At 39.4% G+C, this 12138-nt stretch overlaps 1 protein-coding gene across 1 annotated transcript; it reads right to left on the bottom strand.

Moving 5' to 3' along the window:
* Nucleotides 1-1323: 1323 nt before the first annotated feature.
* Nucleotides 1324-9984, bottom strand: znf592 (zinc finger protein 592). Its single transcript, XM_037768704.1, has 9 exons — nt 9705-9984; nt 6998-9231; nt 5973-6151; nt 5712-5885; nt 5463-5622; nt 4660-4920; nt 2398-2510; nt 2140-2281; nt 1324-2023 (listed from the first exon to the last, which is right to left on the bottom strand). Exons 2-9 carry the CDS (start codon nt 9206-9208, stop codon nt 1523-1525), a joined length of 3741 nt encoding a protein of 1246 aa, XP_037624632.1. The 5' UTR covers nt 9209-9231; nt 9705-9984; the 3' UTR covers nt 1324-1522.
* Between the last annotated feature and the right edge of the window lie 2154 nt (nt 9985-12138).

The following is a 12138-nucleotide window of genomic DNA, read 5'->3' as shown; positions in this document are numbered from 1 at the left end:
CCAGATCTGGAACAACACATGCACCCACAAATCAAACACAATAAACATAGATACAAAATGATTTCAGAATGCTTAAATAGTAAAAAGAAAGTCTTGTTCTTATGTGTAAAAGAAAGTAAAAAATAAAGTATTGTGTAGCCTAACTTCAGTAGGCTTTGCTTAGCCTGTATTTAACGTCACAGGATAGTTTAACGAATAACAAGAATACAGAAATATGTTTTTAAATGAATACTGAAATATACTATGTTGTGTAATAAATGGTGACTAAAATTCTAGCTTTTGTTGCTGCAAATTAATTGCAACACAGTCATGTCATAAAAACTGCAACCTGAATCCCATTCAGGTAATAGTGTGTGCAGCATTAAATACTTCAGACAAAATTCAAGCAATTGAAATAAACGTTGATTAGAAAAGGCGAAAATCCACCTCTTCACTGTTACATCAACCAGACCTAAACACTAACAGACATTCCTGAGTCTCCTGTCAGGGGTCGTGTCTAGAAGGTAACCCTGAAATTGCAAAATATTGCAAATATTTGCAAAAAACTTGTGAGACGCGCTGACCGACGACCTACCCTAAACCGAACTATTCAAGGTCCAAAGTGTGCCACAGGAATGATACCTAAAGCCCAGAAATGAGTTCGCATTTTAGCCCTCGTCTGGAAGTCAATGGTTTTTTTTTTTAATGTTTTTTTATTTAGATGTGTTAACACAAGCTTAAGAGATTTGAACGTTTTGTTCTACGATATAAAATACGTCAGTAAATATCCCACTCGTGAATTCTGAAGCCTTTGTGTCTTAAAAAAGGCGGTTACTTACAAGTGGCTAAATGAGACTACTGAACATCATCATACCGACTCGTCCACCTTTACAGCCTCGTAGTGTAATAGTTCGTTTATAGCCTAACGTAAGATTTTTACTTGCGATTGCATTTACACACAAAATCATAAAAGTGGTGTTCATTCGTGGAGATTATTAAGTATCATTAACATTTGTTTGTCACTGAGCTTATTTTCTGCAATAATCCAAAACCCAATGGAAAAATCCCATTGGCTTTTTGTGGAAGGAACCAGGGCGATGCTAGCTTCCTGCTTGGCCTACAAAAATATGTCATCCCACTCTGAGCCTAACCTTAACCATCTCGCAAGAGTTTTGCAATGAGCGTGTTACCTTCTAGACACGACCTGCCAGGGTGGATGGAACATTTGGAAAAAGAAAAAAAAAAAAAAAAAGGCTTTATAATATGTGTGCAGCTATGTCTGAAAGGCAAGATGAATATATTACCAACATGCAAAGTTAAATAAAAATAATAGAAAAAGTAATATGAATTTGTCCTCTCATTTATGAAAATACTGTTCTTTGTTAAATGTTAAGGATCTGCTTGAATATACTGCACGGTATGTGAATAATTTGACAGAAATAAAAGAATGAAAGGCCCAAACACTTCCATGCAGAACATCAAGCATCCCTTGTTACGTTCACATGAAAACTGACGATATTAAAGCAGCTTTAAAGAGGTCTCACTACCGCAGAGGGACTGCTTGTGTCTGAGAGTGAGCGCTCAGTTTTAAATTACAGTCCGAGGTCTTGTCACAGTGCAGGCGTGCTGGCTCTCTTGCCTGCGAGGGTTCAGGTTCATTTAGCTCCGGTAACAAGTCATTGACCTCGTCAGTATCTGCTGATCTAACTGGCTGATTAACCTGCTTCTTCTTCCTCACCTTGTCCTTCTCTCCTTCTTTCCCCCCTTCCTCAGGATTTTTCACTTTGTGTACGATGAAAAGGTGTCTGTTGAGAGACAGCACAGACGTGAAACACAAGCCACAGTGGAGGCACTGAGGAGTGTTTTCATCGGTTTTATGCTGTGGTATGTGCCGCTTGAACTGCGCACTGTCGTCCGTGACGAAACCACATTTTGAACAGCGGAACTGAGTTTTCAGACGTTTCGCCGGAGGAGCCTCGGGACTAAAAGTGCGATCCCGGCCCTCCTCCTGTGTGTCCACGGCAGGTCTTTCTGATACAAGCCCCTGAAAATCACAGAAGCCACAGACTTTAAAATGACAGCAAGTAAGATTCCTAACATTTGTATTTGTGCCTGCAGTTATTATTTTGTTGTTTGTGTTAAAAGAATATGAATAACTACCTTGCCCAAAGCCTTTTTTGATTCCTGGATAATTGTTTTCGGCATTTGGCCGAGATCAGGATTTTTGATTCCATGCATTAGACTGATGTGGTTCTTCAACATCACACTCGTCGTGAATATTGTCTTGGAATCCGTGCAATACCTGAAGTGTAAACAAACAAAAAAATGGAGGTGGAATTGATTGATTTCCTAGTTAATTTGATAAAACACTCCGTGACAGCAGCTTTTTTTGTTCATTTTCAAACATCAAAATCTTACCAGCAAGTGTAAATCTTCTTTTTTCCATCATGGTCAGCGCGAATGTGTCTCCTCAGACTGGTGTTAGAGTTGAAAGACTGCTCACAATGTCGACATGGATACTTCTTCACTGACTGTTGAAGAAAAAGAGGTAAAAAGAAAAAGGTAGAAAGAAAAAAAGGTGTGACAATTCGAGCTTGACAAATAGTGGTAAAGGTTTCTTCACTGGTATTTATGAACGTCTAATAAATTCATAATCCACACACACAAGTAAACATTAAGAGATTATTCCTTTATGATTTGTGGCATTTATAACTGTAACTAATAATCTCATTTGTAGATTTCCCAGGATTCATATTAAACAATATTACCACTCAGCTTCAAAAGGTATTTTTAATCTGTATTACCAGGCCACCTAAAAACAAACACAAACCTCTAAGACCAAATTGAAGCAGTTAAACATGATGACATGTAGCTGAGAATTACCAACAGGGCAACACTTTGGCAAAATCCTTTTGGCTATAACCCAAAATTCACACTAGAATGAGGACATCAGCAACGTGTCTCATGCCATAAAGCTTCAATCCATTCAATCAACACGCACTCTGACCTCAGGTACAAGACTCACTGTTCTCAGAACCATTTCCTCATTTCAGCAGCGTGGCTCTGAGGTCTGACTGATCAGAAATACCACCCAAGCTATTGATTCGGTTAATGTTAACATAGTTTTCAGGTAGACTACATGACAATTATGCAGGTAGAAAATGGGGATTTACAGTGGGATGGGGAGCTAGGGCATTCAACTGCACTGCTCCCAGGCTATGGAACTCACTCCCCCCACACATCTGTCAGTCTGACAATATCACATCATTCAAATCCCTCCTCAAAACCCACCTGTTTAAACTGGCCTACTCTCTATAGCACTCATCAGCACCATCCTATGTGTCTGTACAAATATGTCTCTGTCATGTCCAGTTGTTTTTATCTGTCTATGTTTAAACTGATCCTTGTAAGGTGTCCTTGGGTGTCCAGAAAGGCGCCACTAAATATGTATTAAAAATGTATTATTATTATTATTATATATATACATTATTATTATTTAGTTTTTAATCTATTTATTAAATTATATTATTTACCTCGTCCAGAACTAAATATGCTCCCAATGAAACTGAAAGCTCATTGTGAAACTGGAGGCTTTCATCAATTGTAGGCATTACAGGACATTTTCAGTCGTCTGTCTCACCTTTTGACATAACGGATTCACTTTGAATCATTAGAGGTGCCTACTAAGTGTATTTTAAAGTGTATTTTCTTTTGTTTTACAAGTGTAACTCCGTTGATTGTGTGTTGGGCTCTGAGCGCTGCCAAAACACGGGGGACTTACACTCAATACTGTGCCTGAACGCATCCTGCATAGACACAGACGGAGGACTGACACTACTACAAAAAGGCGCATGTCAATTAGGAAAGTACTGGTATAGCAGCCCCTCAGTGGCTTGAAGCTTTCTTGTTTTTGGTCAAGTCAAGCCGCTACACTGCTGCTCTGCTGACGTACTCGCTCCATAGCCAGTGTGATTTGAATAGTCGGCTATATGGATTACGCTTTACTAGATGCCTCAAAGAAAAAATATACACTAGGAGTGTGAAAATGGGGAGAGGGTAATGTATTGGTGCTTGTCACACATGATCCATTTGAAGACAGAAATGTGACAAGACGTTTGGCAACTTGAAATCATATCAGGACACAATTAACAACATTAATATTTGTATTGTATTTAAACTAAAAGCAATATATGAATCAAACAGATATTATAATAATTAAAATACTGTAGTTTAAATTTCAGTACTGGAATCTGGACAAATCTGGTTTGAACCTAACTCCACCCACTGCATAAACTTTAAAAATGCCAAAAAAAACCCAAAAACACATAGATAAGTTCCAACCGGTTGACTCGATGTCAGCATTGGTCTTGCGAAATTCAGGGCTGATATAAAACAGTAGATGGTGTGTTAAGCCATTTTCAACCCATGAAATGCAGATACTTTAGAAATTTGGTAAGAAATGCCAATAGTAACACAAGCATTGATGTGTTTCATCACAGTACGGTCATATCATTTACAGCTCAAAAACATGTGTAAGCGCAGTACCTATTTAAAGTTGCAGCAGAGTACGACCCCCCATTTCACACTGCATTCATATTCTATAATAAGTGTGCGCAGCAGTCATTAATGTTTTGGTTGAGCACATGCACACTCCAGCTTCGGGAATTCATTATCTCTCACCTTTCCGTGGTTGGTCTTCACATGAGAAACATAAGACTCTCGTTCAGGGAACCACTGGAGACACTCCCCACACGTCCAGCCGGTGGGCTTCACACGAGGCCTTCTGTCCTGCTCAGTCTTCTTTCTGGGACCATCTTTGTGTTTAACGGGGCTGTGACTCTTCTGTTGTTGGACAGATTGAGGATCCTGGTACCTGTCAGGATTGTCTGTTTGTTTACTGCTCTTCTCCTTCTCTGCCGCAATGGTTCCTACATGAACACCCTGCGAAACAGAGAATACATGGCAAAAATCACAAGAGGTAACAAAATATAAACAAAAGACCATGTTAATGATCATGCACTATAGGTCAGAAATGATTTATTACAGCAATATTTGACTACTCTTTTGCCAGTGTGAAGAAACAACAAGACACACACTAAATGTGTAGTATTGCTGAACTGTGTGACTTCATGATTTAGCATGATGATTTCTCTGCATCATGTGCATGGCTTTGTAGATTACATAATGTGATAAACATTGCAAAACAGCAGCTGAGCTTTGCTGGAAAAGTTTGACAATGCTTCCAAAGGCTCGGGTTAAATGTCACTTTTTGCAACATACAATTGTCCTGATAAAAATGGAAATTAGTAGCCAGTTGATATTTGTTTTCATTATGCAAATTACAAATAGGTAACCATAGGTAATAGGTACGTGGATAAATGTATAAACTCCAAATCCAAGCCACAAATACATGCCAAACAGATCCCTTGCAGGGAATTTAAACTGACAAAATGTCTCTCTAAAGAAACACACTCAGGGCTAACCTTGAAGTGCTGCATCAACAGCTGCTTTTGTGGAAAGACCGAGTTGCATTCTGGACACTTGAATACACACGTAACCCGTTTGGTGGCATTCTGATGGAAATGCTGAAACAGTAACTGCTTTTTCTTGAAAACCGTCTCACATGAACACTTAAAGATTAACCTGCAAAAGAGAGAGAAAGCCGTTAAAATGAACTGTAAAAAGAGAAAAGTACAACTTTTAACTGTCAGGTCACGAGGTTGTTGACTTACAGAGGGGATATTTTGCTTTCACTGTGTTTATTTTTTAAATGCACTTCACAGCTATTGGAGGTCTTGAAGGCAACAGGACAGATGGAGCACTTGTAAAAGACATTACAGTGTTTCTCCTCAATGTGAACCTTTTGTCCTTGAAGGGTCTTGAAAACCATATCGCAGTGAAGACATCTGGGGGGAAAAAGAAACATGATTCCACTTTTTTTGTAGCACTGTACTGTATGTTATGAGGCCTGGGTTTTATGTTTGCTTACTTACTTGTACCAAGCCTTGCGAGCGTAGTGCAGACAGTTTTCCATGACATGCTTCTGTATGTCTGCAGAGCGACTCAGGGCGCCACACTCGGGACAGCAGTAAGGGGACTTGTGTGCGTGAATGCGTTGGTGAGCTCGGAAGCTGCACTTGTTGGGTAACAACATGGAGCACACCTTACACATCTGTTTGATAAAAGAAAACGAGTGAAAAGTCAAAAAAGATAAATGGGAAACATGGAAAATACATAGATACTGGTCACAGGGCCTTTAAAGGATAAGTATGCTGAAATTCAACAAATCCCATAGAAAGACTTATATTACCATTTTTAAAGATATATGTCTTGGTCTTGCCTGAGTGCCACAGAAAAAGATAATAATAGTTTTGAATTTTCAATTAGTTTTTACTTTATTTTAGTTTTGACTTTTCAATTTCATTTAGTTTTAGTTAGTTTTCAGAATGTGTTTGCTAGTTTTAGTTTAGTTTAAATTTTTCAGAAAGGTTTAGTTTTTATATATTTTGTTTTAGTTTTACAGTAGTTTCAGTTTTTGTTGGAGCCAGATATAATGTCTCAGAAGTATGCAGCTACATATAAATTTTATATACAATATACATGGTTGGAGAACTGTGTAGGAATGGCCATAATGTTTAATCTTCGCTCTACATGAGTGAGAAAATTGTGGCATAGCGTCATCTCCTGGAATGTTAAATCACTGAATTCACTTTCTGTGGTTTAATGTCACGAGAATTGATGCTGTCTCCTGTTTTAAGTAGTAATATATTATAGCTAAAAAACTCAAACTGAAATGAAATGAACGTTCATTTTTATTTATTTTTTTTACCAGGCATTATAGTTTCAGTTTAGTTTTTCTTAAAGAATTTAGTTTTTACTTTTAGTTTCTTTTCACTGCTTATTTTTGTTATAGTGTCAGTTGTAGTTTACTGCCACAGACAGGGTTTTCATTGGATTTGTTGACAATAACAAAAATATCCTTTAAATCCTTCAATAATTCAATAAAACATCCACTCACAAGTCCTTCCACATCGTCAGACGGCCTCTGGTAATGGCCTGCAAGTGCTTTGTAGTCAGATAACTGCTTGTTACACTCCAGGCAACGGAGTCGGTGGCGAATGACATTGTCTGGATATAGGGGCAGGACGGGTTGGCTTTTAGATGAGGGTGAAGTATAAGAGTCCACATTCACAGCACTCAGGGGCACAAACATTTGTTCCTCTGCTATGGGTTTCATATGGAGCTGTGTGCACTGCATCACCATGCCATTGCTCTTGTGCTCCCTGGCATGTGCCAACAAGGCACACTTGTTGAAGAACACCATCGTCTTTGCGCAGTGCGTACATCCTACTTCAATGTGAACACTCCTCCTGCTGTAATGATACGTAAGACTCCTCTCCACCCCGAAGGAGTCCCCACACTCGAGGCAGCAGTATCCGCGTGGCGGCAGGTTGATATTGCACTCCGGAGGGGGGTTCAGGTTGGGCACATATGTAGGCACAGGGTTGGCGTTGTTCAACAGTCTGTTTAAGGTTCCTGCTGCTGTGTTGGGAATGGACGTGCGAGGATTAGGATTGGCCGATTTGACCTGGTGCACCAGTGGGACGGTGCTGCACACCGTAGAGGAGAGTGTGTGTTGGCTTTGCTGATGAGAGGTGGACCGTGCAGCTACTGAAGCAGCAACACTGTGAGGGACCAGGTTCAGACTAGCTAAGTGCATTGCTTTGGGGAGGAAGTTGGTGCTAGTTGTATGACCAGTTGTGGCTGATCCCCTTTTTGGTTTCTGCCCCTGATGTGCAGCAGATTGTTTGACAGGACCACTGGTATTATGGAATACTGTTGCGCACTGCGTTAGGCCTGGTTTCTTGGAGTTAACCTCTAATTTGTTGTGTGAAACTTTCGGTGAAGATGTACTAGCTGGGGTACCTTTAGTTTGTACTCCAACAACACCATCAACAGACACACTTTGAGGCTGATGAGGAGACATGTTACAGTAAGAATCTTCACTAATCATACTCTGTGATGGAGAAGATTCATACGCCGAATGAACGTCATCTGTTTCTGAATCAGGCAGCACACTGGTGACTGTGCGCTGGATCTGCCCAGATGTGGTTTTAATGGTTTTAATTCTGACCCTGGGTATGGCAGGGGGTGACCCAGTTGCCACTGCTGGGGATGCTTTGCCACTACCATCACTGCAGATGCTTACAGGACTATCAGGGGGTCTCATAAACCGTTTCACAGCTTCAAGTGGACTTCGTGGGGATATAGGCACGTTGGGGCTTGCTTTCATGCAATCATTCTGAACAGCTGACGACTCTCTGGGATTTATCTGCTCACTGGGATCTGTTCTAGCATTCAGAGCCACCAGAGCCTCAAGGCAAGAGGATAATTTAGATGTCTGAGATTTGACATGTGGATAAGAGGTGGGAACATCCATTGTGGTTCCTGAATTGCAGTTGGTCTCAACAAAGTTCTGGTTATTGCTTTGTGGGGGAAGTTCACTGTGTAATCTAGATGTTTTATCTGTTTCGTTACTGACAGAGATGTCAGAGGACTCCTCGCTTCTACTACTCTCTTCTCTGCTCTTCTGAGTGTTCTTGGGAATATCAGAGTCCTTTGGACAGTCGTCAAACATGCTGAAGTCCAATTTTTTAGGATTGTCTGGGATAGAAGATTCCACCAAATCTGAAGCGTCTGGGAAACAGGGTCTGTCTTGTTTGGGATGCATTTCATCTCTACTACACTGAGTGTCTTCAGACTCAGGACTGGAGATGGGACTAAATTGAGAAAGTGACTGGGAATATATGGGCGATCCATCAGGTTTGTGTTGAATAGGTGCCTCTCCAAGAAGCTCTCTTGAATTCTCCCCATTCAAAGCAGAGACAAATGATCTGGAAAAACCAGCGTTGGTTGTCTCAACAGAGTCAATGGAGGCCGCTTGTCCACTGAATCCGTTTTGCAATGCCGGTTCGAAACCGTCCAACGACTCCTGGTGACTAGTGTTTTTCACAATAACGCTTACAGAGGGAGTATCTCCTCCTGTTGTGACAGCTTGGTGGTTACTCAACAAGCTGTCATCCAGACACATCCCTGTGTGTTTCAGCTGACTCTCTGCTGTCTCCTCATGAGTCCCCTGAATGGGCTCTTTGGCGTCCAACCCTGTGGCATCTGGGATGTCAAAGGCAGCCAGAAGATCATCAAAATCTGGGGTTTTCATGTCACCCATGGCTGCACAAAAGTCTCATAAACCTACAGAAAAAACATACAGAGTTTGTTAATATCTTACCTTTCAATTTACACAGAAAAACACTGCAGGTAGGAGCTCAAGGAACTGTTGTCAGCATAAGAAATGGCTGTTTTACACATCTGTATAATGACTAGTTTAGCAGCTGGGTATGCTAACGTTAGCTTTAGCTAGCAAGCTAACAAGATATGCTGGTTATGCAGCTACTATTTGGTACCAAAACAAGCATTAACACACACATATATTAACAAATAAACACCTAATGACGGCTACGGAGCGTTAACAAACACCAACTCCTTCATAGGCTGAACTACATTCATGTTGTTTTGCTGTTAGCTCACATGCTAACAGTCAGCTAGCCGAGGAGCTACATAACGGAGCTAGTTAGCAGTGTAGCTTAGCAACAAGCTACTGCTTTCATCATTTAACCAAAGATAGTAAACTCCTCACTTATGGATCCACTCATGAGTGCGCTTACCATTGGATCCGGTTATAGCTCTAAATGATGCTATATAGTCGGTTAACTGTGAGCCAGCTGGGTTTGTCTGTAGCAGAGCTTCATAGCTAGCTTCAAGGCTACAAGCTTCCTTTTCCTCTGACTGGGTGATTCAGCCCTCGACGCGGTCTGACAGGAGAGAGGCGGTGCCTTCATGGATGAGCCTCTTCATGGATGGATCCTCTTCATGGATGATCCTCTTCATGCAGGATCCTCTTCATGCATTGCTACCCCCAAAATCAGGAGAAATTAGATTTATTGTGTCCAGTGGCTCAGCTGCTACAATATTACTTAAGGGCAACAGGAATAATGGATAGAATTTAATTATTATTATTATTATTATTATTATTATTATTATTATTATTATTATTATTATAATTATAAATGGTGTTATTATTATTATTATTATTATTATTATTATAAATGGTGTTATTATTATTATTATTATTATTATTATTATTATTATTATCATTATTATTATTATTATTATTATTATTATTATTATAATTATAAATGGTGTTATTATTATTATTATTATTATTATTATTATTATAATTATAAATGGTGTTATTATTATTATTATTATTATTATTATTATTATTATTATTATAAATGGTGTTATTATTATTATTATTATTATTATTATTATTATTATTATTATTAATAATTTATATATATATATATATTTTATTTTTTTCCCCCCTGCCAACCTATTGCTCCACACTCCACCTATAAACTGGTTTGCCAACCGCCAATAAACACCAAAGAAGAACAAGAAGAAGAACAAGAAGAACAAGAAGAAGAAGAAGCTGCTGCCGCTGTTACAATACACAAACGTTGGCATTATCTTATGTGGTCAGTAGTCAGATGTAGGTAGGTAATACATCATGTTAATACCATATTTATAGTCAAATATGAGACATGTGCATGGCTGGAAGGTCCAAATGAAATTAAATGGGGAACATTCATACAGTGAAATACAGTAATATAGCCTAGTGTGAAATAGTGTGCATGATCTAAAAAATTGATTTAAATTAAGATTTAGTTACAGAGAGATTTTGCTGATGTTCTTCAGGTTGTGTTCTGCTTGATTTAAAGAGGACCTATTGTGCTTATTTTCAGGTGCATACTTGTATTTTAGGTTTCTACTAGAACATGAACTAGAACTTTAATGTTAAATGCTTGGTTTAATGATTTATTTTTCTCATATCGGCTGTGCTGCAGCATCTCTTTTCACACAAACGCTCCTGCCCCCCCCATTCAGTCTGCTCTGATTGGTCAGCTGGCCCACTCTGTTGTGATTGGCCAACTGAACCAAACTCTTCAGACTCCGCTCCAGCTCCGCTTTAATTAGCTTTGTTTGAGGGCGTGCCAAACTATCCGTATTATGCAAATGTGTTACTTGGTGACATCGCCACGTTACGGAAGAAAAGGTGGGACTTCAGGCAAGGCTTTTCAGGCAGTTCAAGAGCAGTGTTTCTCTGAGGGAGAGTAACTCCCTTTGGCGTGGACTTTGGGTTTTGTAACTTTGCAGACCTTTTACATGCACAAAAACCTATAAAACGCACTAAAGGAAAGGAAAAAAGCTAAATAGGTCCTCTTTAAAGGAAGATCTATCAAAATCACAGTCATAATTGTTGATCTTAACAGCAAACCAACCCATGTTGCCTCTCCTTTGTTATGCTCAGTATCCTCCATTCCTTTGTGTCAGTCAGTGCTTTAATAGTGTTTTGTTGATCCTTGTTAATTTGTAATCAGAATGTAAACAAAGGAAACCAATCATCAATACCACTGTTTGTTTTTTTAGCAGCCTGGATATGCCGTAAATCACGTGGCATTACACAGAAAGATAAGCTATTGTTTCACTGTTTTTTTTTAATATTACACACCAGGGATTTCCTGGCAAGCAGTATTGATACCGAGAGGAATTGTATGTTGGCTGGATTTGGAAGTTTTCCCATCATGTGAGATGCCACAACTGATAGGCTATTGTGATCTGGAACTGGCACTAAACTGGAACTTGCCCCAGTTTCCTAGTGGTACTTCCTTTTTAAGTGGAACTGCCACTTTGGGACTGCCCAAATGTACCAGTTTCCTTTTGGGAGGAGGGGCAGGTTCAGATTTTAGGTCCTCAGGAAGATCCATGACCTCAAGAGCCTCTGAATTGGGACATAGCATATACAGTATGTTTTAGTAAAGGAACTAATTTTTGACATCCTGACTGTCCGGCTGTAAAGTGGTGACACCAATTCCTGCTCTTTGGATCAGATAAAAAAAGAAAATAGCCGGTAACTGTGAATTTAACAGGAGCAATTATGCAACAGGATTTCACAGCTATGTGGAGTATCAGTGGCCATATATATACGTTTTAATTTGTTAGTCTGTAAATAGATAATCACACTGAATCGTGAGATAT

Source organism: Sebastes umbrosus, chromosome 4, assembly GCF_015220745.1.
Source record: "Sebastes umbrosus isolate fSebUmb1 chromosome 4, fSebUmb1.pri, whole genome shotgun sequence".
In the NCBI taxonomy this organism is placed as follows: domain Eukaryota; kingdom Metazoa; phylum Chordata; class Actinopteri; order Perciformes; family Sebastidae; genus Sebastes; species Sebastes umbrosus.
The sequence above is the reverse complement of the archived record's forward strand: the minus strand, read 5'-3'. Positions and strand labels throughout refer to the sequence as shown.